This window comes from Mus caroli, unplaced genomic scaffold (assembly GCF_978045245.1).
Source record: "Mus caroli unplaced genomic scaffold, Mus_caroli_1 scaffold_13, whole genome shotgun sequence".
Taxonomy (NCBI): Eukaryota; Metazoa; Chordata; class Mammalia; order Rodentia; family Muridae; genus Mus; species Mus caroli.
The window spans coordinates 27,614,784-27,636,713 of NW_028227268.1; the positions used below are offsets into that span (position 1 = coordinate 27,614,784).

Sequence of the window (21,930 nt, forward strand, 5' to 3'; positions counted from 1 at the left end):
CAGGAGGGTTAGCAAGAGGCATACTAACCTCCTACCCCATTTTCTCTCCTTAGACTCTGTCACCAGAGATTGCAAGTAGAGAGGGGATTCTCAGGGGCCACATCCCAATTGCACTTGGCTTGGCTCTGGAAGGTTCTGTTGCTAAGCGCTAGAAGGGGCCAAGGAATAATGAGAAACAGAGGCAGAAAGGGGGAGAGAGACCAGAGGCCAATTCCTTGGAGGACAGTGAGCAAGCTAGGGTCCCTGACCCACAGGAGTGCAGGGACCAAAGCAGTCAAGGAAATGGGGGCAAAACCAAAACAGACTTCTTCCACTGGTGGTGGATGATAGAGCAAAACAGAAGGAAAACAGAGGGGCCCAAACGGGTGCCTTTGAAGGCAGTGAAACACTGAAATTGGACAACAGAGACTGGCAGGAAAAGCGAGACTTGGAAATTCACTCAGTATGACAGGGAAAAGGGGAACCAGAAGTCAGGGGAAGTCTCCAAGAAGCTGCCTGATTCCCAGGAGCCAAGTTAGAGTGGACAGGTAACAGGAGCTATGAGATGCACCTTACACTAACACCAGAGCTTCCAAGGGCGACCTCCTGTGTTCTTAGACCAGACAGCGATCCAGCCACGAACTCATTGAGCCCTTTCCGAGAGCTTGGCTGCCACATGTCTCTCTTCCACCCTTGACAGTCAACATGGATCCATCTGTCTGGCCTGCTTTCTTGCAACCGGCCCCAGAGCCTCTTAGGTCAAGTCCCAGGTCCCTGTGCCCACCTTGGCGCTGTCCGATGCTGCCACCTGGTGGCCATACTCTGACCACCTGCATTCTTCCATGAATCTCACCTGGCCTGCTGACCTCAATATAGAGCTATTGGCTTTTGGCTACAGTGGACACAGTCCTGAGTCTCAATTTTTCTTCATTCAGAAAGGAACTGTACCACCATCCCACCCCCTAAAGTTGTAAAATGAAGTGTACCAACATTCTGCCACACACACAGACAAAGTTGGAAAATAGAGGGAACACTAATATCCCAGTACTGTGGGGAATTCTGTGCCAAAGTTTTCCTTCCCCTGTTCAGGGTCTTTTCCTCCCCCCTTGGACAAAGCACAAAGGGATGGCACCATTTATCTGACACACACCCCACTGTCCTTCTTGTGCCTTGGCCTGCCTTTCCCACAATCTCTGCCTCCCTCCCTTTGCTACCTCTCTGGTGTCTGGGAAAGTACAGCACCCTCCAGTGGTGAGCTCATCTCTCAAAGTTTATTCATTTATTTTGATTTTTTTGAGACAGGGTTTCTCTGAGGAGCCTCAGTCATCCTGGAACTCACTCTGTAGACCAGGCTGGCCTTGAACTCAATGATCTGCCTGCTTCTGCCTTCCAAGATCTGGAATTAAAGCTATGTGTCACCACTGCTTTGCTTGAATTAAAATTTTTTATTTTAAAGGATATTTGGTATCAGATGGTGGAGGCACACACTTTTAATCCCAGTACTCTGGATGCAGAGGGTGGTCGATCTCTTGAGTTGAAGGACAGCCTGGTCCACAAAGTGAGTTCTAGGACAGCTAGAGCTACACAGAGAAACCCTGTTTTGGAAAACTAAAATGATAACAACAGATATTTTATTTACATTCATTCATTTTCTCTCTGTCCCTCTGTCTCTCTGTCTCTGTCTCTTTCTCTCTATGTCTCTCTCTCTCTCTCTCTCTCTCTCTCTCTCTCTCTCTCTCTCTCTCTGTGTGTGTGTGTATGTGTATGTGTGTGTGTGTGTGTGTGTGTTTGCAGGCAAGTGCATGGAGTTGAGTTTCTCCTTCCACTATGTGGAAGAATCCAGGTGATCCAGAAGGATCGAGCCAGAGATCAATTTCTGGATGTGGGAGCACAGGCCTTTAATCACTGTATTCTGAAGGCAGAGGCAGGGGGATCTCTGTGAGTTCCAGGATAGCCTGCTCTATATAGTGAGTTCCAGGACTATGTAGAGAGACTCTGTCCCAAAAGCAAAACAAAATTCAGGTTTCAGAGTTGGTGGATAGCACATTTCCCCACCAAATCACCTGGCTGGCCTTACTGGGTTTTTTGGTATGGTTTTGTTTAGGGTTTATGTATTTCCTTTTTATGTGTATGAGTATTTCCTGCATAAATGTATGTCTACCATGCGTATGTCTGATGCCATCAGAGTTCAGAAGAGGGTGACAGTATCGTCTAGAAGTAAGAGTTTCACATGCTTGTGAGTCATCTTGTATATAGATGCTGGAAACTGAATCCAGGTCCAAGGAACGGCTGTTAACCTCTGAGTCAACTTCCCAGACTCTTCAGCCCCCCGACCCCCATAGAGTTTCTCTGTGTAGTCTTGGCTAGCCTGGAACTCTTGGTAGGTAGACCAGGCTAGCCTCAGTGATCCACCTGTCTCTGTCTCCTGAGTGCTTCGACTTAAAGACTTGTGATGCCACCACCTGACTTTTTTTTTTTTTAATCCAGGCTACTCCCTGGCTGGGCTCTCACTAATAACATCACACTAGCTTTGAACTCACAGAAATTTGCCTCCTCCCAGGTGGATTAATGGTTGTTTAACCACACCCTGCTCTAACGACTATTTAAGCACAGCCCAGCAGAGAGATTTCCAGAATGCTTTGCTCAGTCCAACTTAGGAGACTGGCAAATCAACCTCTTCTAACCTCCCACCTCCCAGTTCCTCAAACTCAGGCAAGCAAGGCCAGCTCCTCTCCACTTCTCTTCCCTGAGCTCCTGTTCTGCTTGACGTCCTGGTCCCGCCCAACTTCTCCATGTTAACTCCACCCCTATCTTGAGGCTGGGCCCCATAGGTGGAGAGAAGTGGGAAAGGTCCTGCCCTGTCACTCTGTCCTTACACTCTGAAGCTCTGTGGCCCCCTTGCCAAGATGCTGGACACCTGGGTCCCGGGCACGCTCACCTTGATTTTTGTCCTGATTTCCAGTCTCCGAAGAGTGAGCGCCAACGAGGTAAGCTAGACTTCTGTGACTTTTGGAGGACCCAATGGGGTAGAGGCTCGCCTCAGAGCACAATCCTGGCCTTTACTTGTCAGGAAATCCCTTAACATCCATTCTGTTGTGTTTGGGAACAGTGAGGGTAGAGACCTCAGAGGGAGACCCTGGGGAAACCTGGGCCCCCATCTTGGCAGGGTTGTGTTGCTAACTGGGAACTGGCCCCAACCACAGCCCTGAATAGGATCTTTGACCCCCCGTTTTAGTCTTAGCATGCCTTATTAAGCCCTGAGTCAGGTTGAGGAACCTGAGGTCTTGCTTGTCTGGGTTACGTGTCTCTCCTTCCCTGTTCCTCCTTGTCTGGTGACCTTGGGGTGTAGTTTATTGTCCCTCCCTGGGACTTATCTGTTTGTATACCAGGAAAGTGGAAGTTCTCACTTCTTTGGTTAGTTTGAATTTGATCTCTGAGTAGTCCTGGCTGCTGGGCTGGGCTTCCTCAGGCCTTGATCCCAGGGAGGCAGGATTTGAGCTCTTGTTCATGTGCAAACTCGAAGTGTCTTGGTTGGCAGGTTTTCCTCAGAGGTGCTTAGAACAAGCCTTTGTTTAATACAGTATTTTTGCTAGTTTGTAGTATTTTGAGACAGGGCTTCTGTAGCCCTCGCTATCCTAGAGCTCTGTGACTGGCCTCAACCCAGAGATTAAATTTACAATCTTGGCTGAGAATCTGCTATGACGGGTGGGGGTAAGTGAAGTCCCAAGTCAGCTCCCCAGAACAGTGTCCCCTGGCTGTTTGGAACCTGTCGTTCTTCATTCAAGTCCATGCATGAGTGAACCCAGGATCAAGACACTTCCATTCTGGGACCTCTGCCTCTTTTGTTGACCTCTCTCTGCAGCCACAAATATAGGTGCTATCCTCCCAATCAGATCTAATCAATCCATGTTAACTAAACCTCAGGCTCCCAACCATCCTGATCAGACCACGTGGTTAAGATGGGACAGGGAAGAATCCTGGTCCAGTTTATCAAACCTGTCAACTTTTTTTTTTTTTGACACAGGGTCTCACTATATAGATTATACTGACCTTGAATTCAACAGAGACCTGCTTTGGTACCCCAGCATTGGAATTAAAGGCAGTGTCCATCATGCCTAGCCTAACCACTGCTTAAATGCAGTTATTATAGGAGCCCAGTGGTATTAGCAGCTCAGATCTTTTTTTTTTGTTTTTGTTTTTGTTTTTCGAGACAGGGTTTCTCTGTGTAGCCCTGGCTGTCCTGGAACTCACTTTGTAGACCAGGCTGGCCTCGAACTCAGAAATCCGCCTGCGGCCGGGTGTGGTGGCGCACGCCTTTAATCCCAGCACAAAAAAAAGCAAAAAAAAAAAAAAGAAAGAAATCCGCCTGCCTCTGCCTCCCGAGTGCTGGGATTAAAGCGTGAGCCACCATGCCCGGCTTAGCAGCTCAGATCTTTAATCCCAGCACTCTAGAGGCAGAGGCAGGTGATCTGAGTTCTAGACCAAGCTGGTCTACAGAGCCAATTCCAGAACAGCCAGAGATCCACAGAGAAACCGATCCTTGAAAAACAAGTATGGTCCAAGACAAGAGTCAGGTATTTGGAAGTTTTGGGTGCGGGAGACAGAGAGAGCCACAGAGAGAGACAGAGAGAAACAGGGAGGGAGGGAGAGAGACTGAGTTCTGAGTTCATGGGGCCCTTGTGTTTTTAGCTTACAGATATCTATCCTCACCAAAGAACAGAGCAACTGTGAGTGTGGGGAGGGAATGATCCCAGCTGTGACTGTCACCTGTCCTATTGTCTTTTCCTTAGCAAAAGAAATGTTATTGTAAGGATCTTTTAGAAAAGCAAAAGCTGGCTTCCTGTTTTTTACTTGTTGAGAGAGGGCCTAGTTCTGGCTGCCCTAGAAATTGTGGACTCCTGAGATTAAAGGCATACACCACCACACCTGGCAATGGTTTTAAATGAAGTAGCCAGATAGGGCAATACCTTGATACCTGGGGGAAGAGAGGTCTAATTAAGAGTTTAGTACTGCTATCAACAGGATGGGATTCTGTATGGGGGTGTCTCAAAATACTGAAGGATATAGGGCAGGGGTTCTCAGCAGGGATCTGAGGATGAAATGGACCTGAGTATGTTTTGTGAACTCCCAAAGATGTCTCTACCTATGACACTGGATCATGGGGGTAGAGGCAATGGGGAATTTATGTTGCTTCCTGGGAGGCTCTGAAGCTAAGGGTCCACTAAAGGAGGCTTCCTAGGCCAGTCTCCAACTGTGTGTGTGGGGGGGGGGGGGGAGCCAGGTATAGTGATTTACATCTTTATCCAACAGTCTGAAGACAGAGACATGTAGATCTCAGAATTCCAGGCTAGCTAGGGCAACACAATGAGACACTTGCCTGTCTCAATGAAAGCAAAAACAAACAAACAAATAAACAAACAAACAAAGGGTGAAGGAGCTTTCTTGGTAATTTGTGCCTTTAACCCCAGCATTTGGAGAGGCAGAGGAAAGCTGGAGTTGTTGACCTTGGACATGGTAGTTGGAGGGAGGGAGAATCTGAGGCCCACTGTCTGGAACAATGTCTGTGCAGACACTTGCCTTCAGTTCTCTTTGAGACAGAGTTTCTTGATGCCAAACTGGCCTCAAGCTGGCTCTGTATCCTTGAATAGTTCTGCCTCCTCTTGCATTCTGTCATGATAGACAGCACCCCCTGATTTCTGCACACCTACCTGATTTATCTCCATGCTGGACAAGCACTCTAACACCTGAGACCCAACTCCCAGGCTTTGAGCTCTGACCTCTGTCTTTTTCTTCCACAGACTGCAAACACATGTGACATCTTGTAAGTATGGGACTTTGTCAATAATTGTCAGTATAGGCAGTGGGGACGGGTGTGTGCTGAGATTCTGCCCTGGAAAAGGGGACAGACACCTAATTCATATCACTTTTGCTGGAATCCTAGCCCCTCTCACCTTACCCAACCATGGGATCTGCAGGTCTGTAACTGCTGCTAATCCCCAACCTTTCATAGCTGGGGCAGGGAGCGGGAGTCAAATGAGCAATGTCCCACTGCTGCCTCCCATGTAAGTTCACCATCAGGACCATTCTGCCTGAGGCACAATGGCATACTGCCCTGATGAACTCTGAACTCAGGTCCCAAGTCCAGACCCCAGTTCTTCCCAGTGAACCCAGGATGGATCTGTAGTTCACACTCACTAAGGGTGCCTGGCAACCTGAGGGTCTAAGTGTCTAGGGAAGCAGGGACCCTTTGGTTTGACACTCTGATACCATCAGTAACTCCTTATGCCTGTTTTTCCTAACTAGAAACTGCCCCAAAGGATTCACATGTTGTGACAAGGACTGCTGCCCAGAAAGAAAGGTCTGGGGTCCTGAAACCTGGAATCCTAAAACTGAACCCTTCAAGTAAGCCCAAGGTCACCGCTTCTGGGCATCTTCACTGAGGGCTGGGTCCACATGAAACAGTGGGGGTGGGTGATGGAGGTATGGCGAGGGAACATGGCCTGGGCACTTCTGACAACACCATCCCCCACCTCCCTAGGATCGTGGTCATCATCCTATTGGTCATGCTACCCCTCTTATGCATCTGCGGTCTAGTGAGGTGCTTCTGTCCCAATTGTAGAGAACTACAGCATGACTTCAGAACAACAGATCATCAGACATCTCCATCGTTGCCCTCCGTTGCTCCCCTGGAGAACATATGGGTCACTTCCTCGGATCCCCCACCAGCCTACAGTCAGGTGGGTCTTTTGGTGTTGGTCCAAATACCTAATGTGTTTCATAGCTGTGTGTCCAACATATTGAAATAATAGATTGGGGGGTGTGTGGGGGGGGTAATGAATTGGGAGGGAGGAAGATAATGGATGGGGAAGGCTATTCCAACAATATTTGTCATTATTTACCCAGACCCTAAATAAAGTCAGTATCCCTTGTCCCCCTGCAGGTTGTTCTGAAGCCAACTCCCACAGAACCACCTCCTCCCTACAGCCTCAGGCCTGAGGGCACTTCTGGCCAGATGAGAGGGCATGCCTATGCAACCCTTTGAGCTACCTCACACACAAACCTCTTGGATCAAGCCCAGGACCCTGCAATGACTGCCTATCCCATCATGTCTCTTGTCCTTTGATTTAATTTATTGTTTTTATACACTGTTGCCCCCTCCCCTTTTTTTCATGATATCTAAACTGGATCCATAATCTCTGTCCACACTAAAGGCTGTTGACATTTTTAAGAACTGGGGTGCCTGTCGTGGATGTAGAGAGACCATTGCTAGTGGACTGTCAATCTTGACTGGGCAGCTCACTCTGCCATCCTACAGCAGCACTTCTGTGCCTGGAAGAGATTGAAGACTGAACTGCACAGACTCTGAGCCATCTTCCAACCATACCTGGGCAGAGAGGACCTCACTGTCCCTCTATAACAATGCAGAAAACAGAGGGACTAAGTTTCCACAGCTGGCTGCTAAGTGGGGATGGAGACAAGGTCAGAGGCTGAGGAAACCCTTCCAGCCTCTTCCAGTGGTGACTGACTGCACTGACCACCTGCTGGGAGGATGGAGCATCTAAGATGTGATGAATGCATAGACCTTCACCTTCCTGGGTCCTCGGGGGGCACTAAAGGAATGAACTGGAAAGCTTTGGTGATCCTGTTCTAGTCCCGTGACCTGCTTTCCTGGGAGACCAGAACATGATGAATTATGAAACTCTAAGGGTGATACAAGCCAGAAAACAGCCTTCTGGAAGAAGGTAGGGTGGGGAGAAAGCCTGGAGAAGAGGACTTGTTTAGAGTTCCGTGGAGTGAGGCGAAGGGAACACTTCCTTCCACATTCCTCTCTAGGAATGCACTGGAGGGAGAGAGGTGACAGACCCCACCTTTATCCTCCTCCTGCTGCTGAGTCTTCCCAGGTTCTAAATCCCAACCAACCCCATGCAAAGTTAACTCTGGAAGGGAAGAAGGTTTTGTTCTGTAGTTGAGAGACTAAGAATACTTTGGAACCTGGTCTATTCTGATGGAATCCATGGACTGAAGACAGTTCCTGGTGCCCATGCCTTGGCACCTTACCCATGTTTACTGTGTTTGCTGCAGAGGGCTGAAGGCCAATGTTTCCCTTCAGACAGACAACACTACCAATACTCACTGCTTAGGTGTGCAGGCAGGGCAGGTGTGGCTGTCCTGGACTCCCTCTGTAGACCAGGCTGACTTCAAATTCAGGATCCCCAAAAATACTCATCCTTGAACCACCACTGAAAAGGGCAGGACAGGGATTCCAACTAGATTCGGGCTCTGAGAACTGGGGTTGTCCCTATATGAGGAGGTCACCTCAGCCTGCTTGTCACCTACTTGACACTGAAAATGGTAGAGGGCTTTTAATTCAGTGGCATGGGCTGCAGGGAGTAGTTTTCCAGAAGTTCATTGGCTGAAACATTTTATTATATTTAAAATGTGCATCTGTTTTCTGTCGGGTGTCAGATCCCCTAGAACTGATGATCCAGATGGTTATGAGCTGCTATGTGGGTGCTGGGAATCGAACCCAGGTACTGAAGCAGCCCGTATTCTTAACCACCGAGCCATCTCTCCAGTCCCCTGAGTGATTCTATTCCCGCTCAGTATAGTCACTACTGTGGGTGAGAGTGAGATGTCACATTTTCAGAGATGACCTTGCACTGTCCATTCATACCACCAATATTTATAAAGCCACCACTCTCTTCCTCCTGTTCTGGGTGTCCAGGATGACACCAGGCACAGAGTCACCTCTAAGGAGAAGCCTGCAGAGAGGCCCACACACCAAAGCTCACAGAGATGCAGATGCTCACCTCCTGGTGCCCTGGACTGGGTGGGGTGTGAAATGATGGTCCACATCCATTGACCTATGGGAGTTGTTCTGTCAGACATGCACATACACTGAACAGCCATCCCCTAAGGATGAAGGATCTGTCATGCCAACCTACATTGTGTCTGTCTTATTGGGAGAGAAGACAAGTGTTGTGAAATAAACTAAAGCATTACATTTTTATAAATGTGTGTGTGTTTCTCTGCATGTCTATTAAGATCTAGAAGAGCCAGGTGCTGTGGTGTAGTACAAAGTTAGTTAGGAATCTGAGGCAGGAGGATTACAGATCTGAGTCTAGCCCGAGTTACAAAGAATTAAAGCCAAGATGGGGAGGATGGCTGAGAACATAGCTCAGTGGTAGAGAATTTGCCTAGCATGTGTAAGCCCAGAGTTCAATCCCCAGTTGTTATTCCAACAAATCTAGAAGGATGTGAGAGCTACTAGGAGCAGTAAGCAGGTGGTTAACTGAGAAGATTTAAAAACAAAAAAACAAAACTCTTCCGAAGACAGGGCTTCTCTGTGTGGCCCAGATTCCCTCTGTAGACCAGGCTGGCTTCAAACTCAGAGATCCACCTGCCTCTGACTCTTAATTGCTGAGATTAAAGGTGTGCACCACCACTGCCCAGTTTAAGATTTTATTTTTAAGCTACATTAGTGTTTTGCCTGCGTGTGCATCTGTGTACCAATGTGCATGCAGGACCCTAAGAGGGTGGAGTGGGCAGCAGATCCCCTGGAACTTGGGCTCCAGACAGTTAAGAGCCACTTTGTGGTTGCTGGGATTTGATCCTGGGTGCTATGCCAGAGTGGCCAATGTTCCAAATGCTAAGCCATCTCTCTGGCCCAAACTTTATCTTTTGGGTGCTTCAGCATTGCTTGAGGGTTTTTCTTTTCCAATGTACAAGCTTTGCTTTTGTAGATTTGATGAGTGTGTTTACAGAATTTGTTTATAGGCAGATGTAGTTTATGAAGGGCTAGGGTTACGGCTCAGTGGTAGATTGTCTAACATGTTCAAGGCTTTGGCTTCAAACATTAGCACTGGAAAAAAAATTGAGTGAAATTTCATCACTCACAAAATAATTTTCAGCCCTGTTATGAAGGCAGACAAGTAAGTGTGACAGGTGGCACAGGTGACAGATATATATATATATATATATATATATATATATATATATATATATATACTGCTGGTGACTGAGCCTCAGGCCTTAAGTGTGTTAAGCAAGCACAACTGTGATGATTCCTAGCCCCAGGGCAATCCTTTTTTAGCATAGATACAGTGCCTGCTTCTCAGGTAGGCCCCACCCTCAACTTGATGAAAGTAGCACACCTCTGCCTGTGGAGAGCAAGTCTATTTTTCTTTTTTTTTTTTTTTTGGTTTTTTTTTTCGAGACAGGGTTTCTCTGTATAGCACAGGCTGTCCTGGAACTCACTCTGTAGACCAGGCTGGCCTCGAACTCAGAAATCTGCCTGCCTCTGCCTCCCGAGTGCTGGGATTAAAGGCGTGAGCCACCACACCCCGGCCGAGAGCAAGTCTTAAGATGAGGTCTCTCCCTTCCCAGCTCAGTCTTGCTTTTTTCCTCAACTTTTAAGTGTCCCTGGCCAGAGCCTGCCTCAGGGGATTTCATCTTTCCCTGAGCTTGGACTCACTCCCCATCACCACTGGGCCTACCCAGAGGGCTTTTCTCCATCATCCAGGCTCCAGTTTCCCCCTGTCTGAGAGACCTCTATGATGCTGCAGAGAGAGGAGCCCCATCCAGTCCTGAAATTGCCTTGGTTTGTGTTGTCATGTGTGTGTATGCACTGTGTCCACTCTGCACCTAAACTCCCTCAAGGAGGGACCGGCCACTGTCACAAGGAAGTCCAGAGTCGGGACTAGGTATACCCAGTCCATGGTGGGTATCATACCTTGGTGATTGACTTCTTGTGGACCACAGCAGCAAAGGGCAGCTCAGAAGAGAAGGCAGACATGTCTTGTGGGGGAAATGGCTCTGGAGACACCTGGTACCATCTGTAACTTTGGTCCTCAGGTGAGAGGAGGGGATTGGTGGAAACAACAAGGATATAAAAGAAAGGTGGGACCCCGCCCTTTATTAGGAGCAGATGGTCATGGATCAGAACATGAAGGGCAGCAGTTTCCCTGCGGGAGGCGAGACGCAGAGGATTAGTGCAAGGAGCTTGAGGGTTTCTTAGGGCAGAAAAGAAAGGGGACTGTTGTGGGAGAGAAGTACCATCCTCAGATCAGTTTCCTGCAGTCCCAGGGTTGTAAAATGCTAGAGAAGGCCTTTATCTAGTGCTGACTCTCCTCTCAAGAGCCCCTCCCCCCTTCCTTGCCCCAGCTCTTATCACTGTTGATATTGTTCTCAGACAGGTGCTCAGATCCTTCATGCTGAGTCAGGAGTTTCTCACTACCCTGAGGCTCTTTTAGGTCACTTCCCTTTCACTGCAAGTGAACTTTCTTCGCATTCTTCCTTCCTCCTTCCTTTCCTTAGTCAGTCCTCAGTGAGCCCCTCCAAAATTACCAGACACTGTAGGGGAGCACTGGCAGTTGGAGGGTAGGAGCTACCTCAGGCAGACATCATTCCTGTCCCCAAGAGAGACACACACAACCCAACATGGAGTCGGCTTCTAGTGCTTGCGGAGTACTGAGACACAAAACCAAAAGAGGTGACTCTAGAGAGCTCCCCCAGGAGAGGGTGGGGCTGAGACTGCTTAGATAAGAAGGCCAGGTCTGTTCTCTTTGAGGAAGTAACATTGAGCTAATTGTAGAAGAGCTGAAGTAGAATGTCACATGCAAAGAGCAAGGGTCCCTGGGCAGTGTTTGCAAAGACCTGGAGGAGACTGGCCTCTGAACCCCAGAATCCTTATCAAAGGGAGTTCTTTCTCAGTTCTGAGCACCAGAGGTGTGACATGAAGATATTGGCCAGGTTGCTCCTTTCAGAGGCTTTGGGAGTGGTGGCCAGCAATCCTTGTTGTCCCTGAGCAGGGAACTGTTCTCAAATCTCTACCCTTGACCTTGCAAAATCGGTCTGATAAGGACATTCTTTCTGCACTGAGGACTCAACCCCAACCAGATCCTTACAGTAATGACTTAGTACCAGGACTGTGTTGTGTGGCAATTTCCTTCAAGTTAAACCTCAGCTTGGAAGCTCCTTAAGATAGAGAAATTTCTATGCAGGGAAGCAAACAACTCAAAGGCTTCAGGAAGTACCTGAAACAGACAGGATTCTCTGGTCTCTTCCTCCTTAAGCATAGATAAGCAGTAAGGACAACTGAAAGTTGCTTTCAGACAGCAAAGCTACCTAAAGAGGCTTAGTCTAGCAGCTGAGCTCTCTGACAGAGACACTCTAACAAGTTGAGCTGTACACATGATGTACACTGGGCTACAGGTTTCTAGGCTTTGTAAGCCATTACAGTGTTGGGGTGGACTTTTGGTAATGCAGCTGTCTTTGAGACATTTCTCCTCCTATAAATCCTCTCTCGCCCATACCTCTGTAAGTAACCACAATAAAACTGACTGGTTCACCACATTGGTCTTTAGTGGTGTCCTTATTTTGATTCTCTATCTCAGAAAAGTAGATGTTTGTTCATGAATCCCCAAGAACAGTGTCACACAACCGATAACTTATCAGAAATAAGGTCTCATCCTGAGTTTCCAGGGAGCAATTTAGGGAGCTAAAGAAGTAAGAAAACGAGGCTGGAGAAATGGCTCAGTGGTTAGGAGCACTGATTGCGCCGGGCGTGGTGGCGCACACCTTTAATCCCAGCACTCCGGTGGCAGAGGCAGGCAGATTTCTGAGTTTGAGGCCAGCCTGGCCAGCCTGGTCTACAAAGTGAGTTCCAGGACAGCCAGGGCTATACAGAGAAACCCTGTCTGGAAAAAAACAAAAACAAAACAAAACAAAAAAGCACTAATTGCTCTTCTAGAAGTCCTGAGTTCAATTCCAAGCAAAAACATGGTGTTTCACAGCTATCTGTAATGAGATCCAATGATCTCTATTGGTATGTCTGAGACAGTGGCAACGTACTCCTATAGATTAAATAAATAGTTGTGAAGAAGTAGAAGAGGGGGAGGTGATGCAGAGGAGGAGGAGGAAGAGACAGAGAGAAGACAAACACACAGATATTCCTGAACAGAAAAAAAAAAAAAAAAAAAAAAAAAGGACTTTAACTGTCTAGAGAGATGGCTCAGTGGTTAAGAGCATCTACTGTCCTTCCCCCGGTCTTCAGTTTGATTTCCTGAACCAATCTCAAGGCATACGATGCTCACATGCACATGTGGGCAATACATAATATCCACATAAAATAAAAATAAGTAAACCTTCTAAGGACCTAAAGGAACACCCAAAACAGCACATCTCAAAGTGCATTTCCACCCCACCTCATGCCATCCCCATGGTATGATGGCTGTTCTTGGTTGTCAACTTAACTACAACTGAAATGGATCAAAATCCAACTGGCTGGGTACACCTGTGAGGGAGTTTTTTCTGAAATCAATTGAGGCAGTAAGACCCATCCTTAACAGAGATCCCATGAGGAAGGAAGACTGGCGTTAGATTTTACTTCTTCAGGATTTTCATGCATACTGAAGACCAGTGGAGACATCCAGCCTTGTGGACTGACTGACTACTGGATTCTTGGAGCCCCCATTGGTAGACAGCCATTGTTAGCTTAGTTGAACTCTAGCCTGGAAGCCATTCCAATCAATTCCTTTTATATATATTATATATAATATATATATATATATAATGTGTGTGTGTATATATATGTATATACATATATATACACACACACACATACAGAATAATTATATCATTTCTGTTCCTCCAGAGAACTCTGACTCCTATCAAGGCCTGGTGGGAACATTCCCCATTCAAGGAAATCTGGAAAAGGCCAATGCCCTCAGAAATCCCTGACTCCCCTGAGCTGAGGAGCCGAGGAGCCTGCTACAGAAGAAAACCACTTTATCCTTCTGTAATACAGTGCTTTCCTGTTCTAGTGGACCCTCAAATCCTGCCTTCCTTTCATCATCCCTAAGGAATTCTGACCTCTCTTCATTCCACAGCAACATGGGTGGAATGTGGCCTTGCCTCATTATCTAGACACCTGGGAGAACTGGGCTTCAGTCTCCTCCAAGAGACAGAGATGAAGACATTACTAAGAGGTGGAGGAGTGGGTGCTACTGGGCAGGGTATGTACCAGAGAGAGCATTGAGGAAGAGCTACAGCTTTGAATCATTGTGTGTGTGTGTGTGTGTGTAGCCCTGGCTGTCCTGGAACTTGCTCTGTATGCTGAACAATCCTGTCATCATGCATTTTAATTGCTGCAGAGGTTACATAAGTTTCCAGATGTGAACCTGGCATGTTGGTACATGCATTTAATTCTAGTGAAAGACTCCGAGAGGAGCCCCTCACTCAGGCCTCAGGACAATAGCGGACACCCAAGAACTCACGATAGACCGAGCTTGTTGCAAACCACATGAGGCTTTATTCGGGGAAAGCCAGAGCTCTGGAGACGAATCATATCCCACACAGGGGTAGAGGAGTCAACCTCGAGAGGAAAGAGGTCCCAGTTTTTATAGGCCCTCAGGGGAGAAAGGAGAAGGGGGGGGGAGTAGGGGATTTCCAGATCTAAACTATGTCTATTCTCAAGAAATGGGTATGGGAGGGGTACAAGGAAAGAGTCTGGTGCAGGTGTAGCAACTCAGGATTGGCCAGGCTGTGATTGTTGGGGAGATTTTCTGACTCTTTCTCAGCAACCAATATCACAAACACCTGGCAATGGGCTTCATCAGTGTGCACACACATGGGTTCAAGAAACGGTCAAAACATTGGCAGACACACAGGTTCAAGGAGTGGCCAGAGCATTGTGCACCTCTATTTTTCTAAATCAGTGAAGCTAGTTCTGCTAACAGTGACATCTATCTTGCCAATTTCAGGGCTTCTGTGTCCTTTTACATTCTGTCAGGATCTTTCACTAGCAATTAGGAAAGGGAGGCAGGTGGATCTCTGTGAGTTCAAGAACAACCTTGCTGATATGACTACATAATAGGTTCCAGGCCAGCCAGGGCTAGGTAGTGAGACCCTTCCTCAAACAAAGGAACAAACAAACACAACTCACTGAAATACAAAAAGAGAAAGGACGTGTGTAGGGGGAGATCTATGACATAAAATAAAGTCGAATTTTAATGTAGTTTCCTGATGTTGGTATTCTACACAACATGTGACCATCAGTCACCACAAATGAGTGTATCCTGCAGAAGGAGCTGGGCAAATAGGAGCTTGGGACTATGTGTGTATACATGTGTATTTTGTATCTATATGTATGTATGTTGTATGTATGTATGTGTGTGTGTTGTATATATGTATTATATATGTGTGTGTATGCTGTATTTATAGTTGTTGTGTATGTAATTTTTTTTGTTGTTAGTTTAGTCAACTTCATATAGCCTGGAATCACAGGGCAGAGCCTCAAAGAGGATTGTTCACATCAGACTGGTTTCAAAAGTTGACTAAAGGCCAGCAGCTCCAGGAACCAGATGGGGACGCTCAGGCACCCAGCCCCATGGACTGAGCAGTGAGTCTGTGAACCTTCTGTTCTGTACCTGCAATCCTTTCTCTGTGCTTGCTGGCTGCGAATAGGAGCGGCTGCTTCAGAGCTGCTGTGACCTCCCTGCAGGATGAACTCCTCTGTCCTCCAAGGGGCTTCTGTCAGGATAATGATCACAGCCGTGAAGCTGGGACAGTGCACATGTGTGCTATGCATGTGTGTGTCCACTCAAGCTTCCATGTGGAGGTCAGAGGGCTGTGGAGATGCACTAATATCTTCTACCTACCTACATTTATTTGTTTACTTACTTATTTTTGAAACTGGGCATCTTATTGAGCCCAGAGTTCACCATTTCGGATAAGCTGGTTGGACAGGGAGTCTCTGGGATCCATCCACTCACAAATGGTTAATAAGAAATTTATGTGACCACGATCAGCTTGGTACATGGGTGCTGGGAATCCAAACTCAGTCCCCACAGTTGTGTGGGAAGCACTGTCCCCTACATGATCTCTGCCAGGCAGTGATTACTCAAGGTCCAGGTGCTTAATTTGAATTCTCTATCTTGCCCTATCGGACTGAATAGTAGAATTACAGGAATGTGAAGGGTGTGTCCTGTCACCTGCTGGTTTGTTATTCTGTCTTGTGACTTCCTATAACTATATTGACTTTAAATATTAATAGTTTTAAGAAATGCTTTGTTACCATTGTAACAATTACTATTTCTTTTCTTTTTCTTTTTCTTTCTTTTTTTTTTTTTTTTTTTTTTTTTTGGATTTTCGAGACAGGGTTTCTCTGTGTATCCCTGGCTAGACCAGGCTGGCCTTGAACTCAGAAATCCGCCTGCCTCTGCCTCCCAAGTGCTGGGATTAAAGGCGCGAGCCACCACTTACAATTACTATTTCTGTGTATGGGTGTTTTGATTGCTCCTATGTCTGTGCATCACATGCCTGATGCCCAGGGAGGCCCGAAGAAGATCTGGATCCCCTGGAACTAGAGTTAGAGATGATCTGGAACTGTCAAGTCAATGTTGAGAACTGAACCCTGGTCCTCTGTAAAAACATTCAGTGCTCATAACCGCTGAGCCATCTCTCCAGCCCTCTCAGTTTTCTGCCACTGGGCACAAGAGCTTTTCATGCTGGCAAAAGCCATTTGAGTGAATGCAGATCTTGTTCCTCCTGGCCAGGAAGGAGCTTTATTTAAACTGTAGGAATTTCGGTGTCACAGAAAGAATTAGCAGACGTTTCACTGCAGAGCTGAATGTAAGATAATGGTGATTATCCATTACCTCAGGACTGGGCACGTGGCTCCTGCTCACACCCAAGATAATTGAAGGAGGGAAGACTTCAACCTCTGAAATGGTGGCACTGCACCACTGTGGGGTTGGAACACACACACACAGTCCCACTATGTAGCCCAGCCTGGCCTTAAACTCGTTGTCCTCTTGTCTTAGTCTCCTGAGGTCTGAGATCACAGGGATTTGCATATTCCCCATTCTCTCTCTCTCTCTCTCTCTCTCTCTCTCTCTCTCTCTCTCTCTCTCTCTCTGTGTGTGTGTGTGTGTGTGTGTGTGTGTGTGTGTGTGAGAGAGAGAGAGAGAGAGAGAGAGAGAGAGTGTCACAGGGTAAGTTCAGGCCCTGCCCATTCTTCTGAAACAGTGTATCTCCCTTGTAGGAAGGCAGCTGGCCAACAAACTCCGGAAGTTCGGGGATTATCAGTATGTGCTGCTCTGCCTGGCTTTTTTCTATGTCTGAGGCCTGAGCCAGGTCCGCATACTTGAAGACAAGCTCTTATGGACTGATCTATCCTCCTAGCCTCACAGTGCCTCTTTAAGCTGAACTCTCCCAATGTTGCCCCGTGTTAGGGTCTGTGCTCTCATGTGATTCTTCTGCCTTTACCTTCTGAGAGCTGGGATCACAGGCACGTTCTATTTGCTCAACTGGGATTATATTTGAATTTTACGCATTTGAGGAAACTCAGGTGTGTTTGCTGGCCTGGATGAATGCTTGAATCCAAATGTGATTGGTTTCCTGCCATTTTCACAGAAAACTTCCCTTGGAGACTTGTAACTTTAATTTTCTCAAATCCTATTTTCAATGATGGTTCTTGAACTCTTTAACCTCCCTTGTAGCCCACCACCCACCAGAGGTAGTGGAAAAGAAAGGATAAGGGTGAACTGGACCTGTTTGGAAAGGTTCTTTGGAGCAACTTCTCTCTGTGCTGTCTGGAAATAGGCAGTTCAGTCCACAGGCTAGCAGGCAGTGGCAGTTTGATCCATTTGCAAACACTTCACAGATACACCAGTAGTCCAGTTTGGTAGAATCAGGTTAGCAACATTAGTGACATGACCTAGCAGAGACACCTAGGCCTCAAGTCAGCAGCAGGAACCAGCAGAAACACCAGAAGTTTTTAGCTGTGCCTTTCCCAGGAAATCGAAGAACAGTGAAAACTGGAGACCCACAAGCATTGCAGAGCTAGCTGTATCTGCAAGCCAAGCTCTGTCTCTATCACTCCATCCATCCTGTTTATACCCTCCAAATATCACACATCCTCCATGTGCCTTGCCTCAGTATGGGTGTTACCTTAGCACATGCATCCAATCAGCCCGAGTCTTTGGAGTCCCAACAAATGGACCTCAACTATGCAATGTAAGGCAGACCAATACATGATGTTAGCAAAGAGTCCTTCATCACGTGTCCCTTCACGTGCCTGCTTTAGCAGAGCATCCTCTCCCCTGTGTCTGCCGCAGTGAAACACTCCTTCAGGAGTCTGTCTTAGCCTTTCACCTGTGTCCAGTTCAGGAAAACACCCCTTCGTGTGTTTGCCCCAGCAAAACACCATCCGACACAACTGACTCTCTGCAGAACCCTTAAGTTTCCACTTCAGAGACTGGACAGAGCCCCAGCAGAACTCCCCTTGACAAGTCAGTCTGGAGTTACTTTAAGAGCACACGGTCTTCTTCGGCCTCCTCTGCGTCTCCAGCCTCATTACATCACTAGGAGACCGATGGCAGAAACCTTTGCAGGGCTCAGGGTTGGCAATGGTCCAACCTGAGCTACTTTGTTTGTTTGTTTGTTTGTTTGTTTTTCGAGACAGGGTTTCTCCGTGTAGCCTGGCTGTCCTGCAACTCACTTTGTAGATCAGGCTGGCCTCGAACTCAGAAATCCGCCTGCCTCTGCCTCCCTAGTGCTGGGATTAAAGGCAAGCGCCACCATTGCCCAGCCTGAGCTACTTATGAACCTCTCTGAGTCCCCTTTAGACTGACAGTTCAGGGCCTGAGAACGATCAGTCTCTAGAGTGCCTCAGGTAGATAATCCATCAGATTGAGAATCTAGAGCTAGAGGCAGCCATGTTATTAGCCTGGTTGAATGAGAAGGAGTGCAGACAGTTTTCAGAGGCAAGTGAACATAGGAGAGAGAAAATTCTATGGCATTCTTCCATCCTTTAGATTGTTCCTGGGACCTAACTGTCTAACCTAGCTGTAGGAAGCCTAAGATGGCGCCGGTTTCCGGTGTGCCTTTGTGGTAAACAACACCACTGCGCAGGCGCTAGCCAGAATCTGGTGCCAACCCCTCCCGAGCGGGTGCATGCAAACTAGGTGCCGGCAGACTGACCAATCCCAGGGGGGCCACGGAGCCTTCTCCAGGGCTGGGGTGCATATAAGCAGTGCTCCCTGGGTGCCCGGAGTCCCCCATAACAGCATCGAGGCATTCCTGCAATAAAGGCTGTTAAGAAGAATCTGACCGTGTTGTGTCTTCCTTGCCGGCCAAGGTGGGCGCAACACATAGCCAAACTGTTCTGCTTTTCTTTGGTAACCAGAATAACTCACTCCCAAGTCGCTTCAGCTTGTTTGAGTTGATTATTGACACTTGCAACCCAAAGAGCTCACACTAGTCAAGTAGACAAATGCCTTCACTTTCCAGTGGAAGCAGTAAATGTTGAGGAAGCCCTGGCCTCCCTATGGCTGAGTTCAGAGACTGTAGGCTAGATTCAAGTCATAAATTTCCCAGTGATGTAAGCAGAAATCTTTTGCAACCTACATTTAATAAGGTTTCAACCTCTCCTCTAGTCTACCACCCAGCAGAGGTAGTGGGAGAGAAAAGTTATTAGGGTATGGAGGAAGTGGACCTGTTCAGCAATAGATTTTCAGGGGTGACCTTGGCCTTCTTGGGCAGCAGTTCAGTCTGAAAGACTCAGAAAGGAGCCCCTCACTCAGGCCTCAGGACAATAGCGGACACCCAAGAACTCACGATAGACTGAGCTTGTTGCAAACCACATGAGGGGAAAGCCAGAGCTCTGGGGACGACTCATATCCCACCTAGGGGTAGAGGAGTCGACTTCAAGAGGAAAGAGGTCCCAGTTTTTATAGGCCCTCAGGAGAGAAAGGAGAAGGGGGGAAGTAGGGGATTTCCAGATCTAAACAATGTCTATTCTCAAGAAATGGGTATGGGAGGGGTACAAGGAAAGAGTCTGGGTGCAGGTGTAGCAACTCAGGATTGGCAGGGCTGTGGTTGCTGGGGAGATTTTCTGACTCTTTCTCAGCAACCAATATCACAAACACCTGGCAATGGGCTTCATCAGTGGGCACATACATGGGTCAAGGAACGGTCAAAACATTGGCAGACACACAGGTTCAAGGAGTGGCCAGAGCATTGTGCACCTCTATTTTTCTAAATCAGTGAAGCTAGTTCTGCTAACAGTGACATCTATCTTGCCAATTTCAGGGCTTCTGTGTCCTTTTACATTCTGTCAGGATCTTTCAAGTCCTGTAGCAAACACCAAATACAATTCAGCAGCTGCGGACCAGTCCTCTAGGCAGGCAGACACCAGGCATGAACCAGCAGCTACCGTCCCATCTTTTCAGCAAGCAGACACCAGACAGCTGTAGTTCAAGAGAATATAAACTAGTACAATTATTTCCCCAACCGTGGCAAGATTGTCTGTAGTTCCTCTTGATCAATTATCATAGAAACAAGTTACTCACAAAGCCATACACTCTTTTTTTTTTTTTTTTTTTTTTTTTGGTTTTTCGAGACAGGGTTTCTCTGTATAGTCCTGGCTGTCCTGGAACTCACTTTGTAGACCAGGCTGGTCTCGAACTCAGAAATCCACCTGCCTCTGCCTCCGGAGTGCTGGGATTAAAGGCGTGCGCCACCACGCCCAGCTGCCATACACTCTTAACACTTGCATGTCTGTCTGTGCAAGTGCCAGATCCCCTGGAACTGGAGTTACAGACGGCTGTGAGCCACCGTACATCCCTCCCTTTATCCCTGAGAAGTCTAAGCCTCTCCAACTTTGTAGGTCCATTTCTACACGTGAATCTGTTGTTTTAATTCAGAAACTAAAACTTTTAATACCTTTAGGTCCTGATCAACCTTTCTTCTCAGTTTGAAAAGCATCAGAAGAGGCATATTTAGTCAAACCATTAGTATAAACCCACAACGTAGTCTCAGAGGCCCAGTAATATTGTCCTTATCTATATGAGCTAACCCATAAGGCAGAAGAGGGGTATCAGAATAAGGGCAAGTGCCTAGGTTAAAGGTTTTGGATAGTAGACAAGTTTTAGCTCCTTAGAAGTCCTCTAACATTAATTTGGGCTGCCCACAGTCACAGGGAGTTAGGTTAGTCAGTGGTCGGACCGTCTGGTTAGTTCCTATCCCTGTGTAGTATAGGTGAACAGGTGTGTAAGCATGACCAGCAATCCTGGCTGATTTCTGCCTGGGAGTGATTAACTCTAACCCCAGGAACCCTTCCTGCGACATAGAGTCTGATTCCCCAGGTTGTTCCTGTTTTCCAAATGCCAACATCTTTTTTTGTTTGTTTGTTTGTTTGTTTGTTAACCTCAGTTTTTTAGGAAGTCCCATGTTTTGCAATGACAGCTTCCTAGTTTTTGGCAACCAAGGGGTCCAGCCACAGGGCATATATAGAATTGTCAACTCCATATTCCTATCTGAGCAGGTAAATTCATATAGCTTCCCTTTTCCCCATCCAAGTAGACACTTAAAAGTGGGCATCAGCGAGCAAAGGGCAGGGTGGAATCTGGGTTGCTGGTCTGTAGTCACACTAGCAGGGGAGTTCTGCCAGCATGACTTGCTGAGCCTCAGAAGCAGTTAGGAAGGTTTCCAAACATAATCTCATAGGAGATAAATCCCTCCCCCCCCCCCCTATGGGATGCAGACCAAAGCAAAGCAAAGGAAGGACACCTATCCGTCCTTTGGTAGACTCTAATGAGAGTCTGCTATGTCCTGTATGTTCCTTTTACCTGGCCATAACTCAGATCTCTATGCACAATGAAGCTTTTAATCTATGCCTAAAGCTTCAGCTATTAATTGAAAAGGGTTGGCTATGAAATTCAGGTTAATGTTGGACGCCCATTGCTGGCTGCAGAGGAGGCTAAATCAAGGGACTAAAAATCCTAGAAGAGCTTTTTTTTTTTTTTTTTTTTTTTTTTCTCAGAAAGCTATTTTATTTTATTTCACACACACTAAAAGCAGAGAGGAGACTGTGGTGCTGGCCCTCCCTTGGGCTGGGCTGGAGTCTCTGGCTCCCCACCAGGCAGTCGGTCCCCAGCCTCCCAGGCT

General features: G+C 47.2%; 1 protein-coding gene across 1 annotated transcript; it reads left to right on the plus strand.

Annotated features, from left to right (window-relative positions):
• The first annotated feature begins 2,885 nt into the window (after positions 1-2,885).
• LOC110306064 (transmembrane protein 92) lies at positions 2,886-7,021 on the plus strand. Its single transcript, XM_021178255.2, has 5 exons — positions 2,886-2,966; positions 5,778-5,800; positions 6,283-6,381; positions 6,518-6,716; positions 6,920-7,021. The coding sequence occupies exons 1-5, from the start codon at positions 2,886-2,888 to the stop codon at positions 7,019-7,021; spliced, it is 504 nt and encodes a 167-aa protein (XP_021033914.1).
• Positions 7,022-21,930: the final 14,909 nt, after the last annotated feature.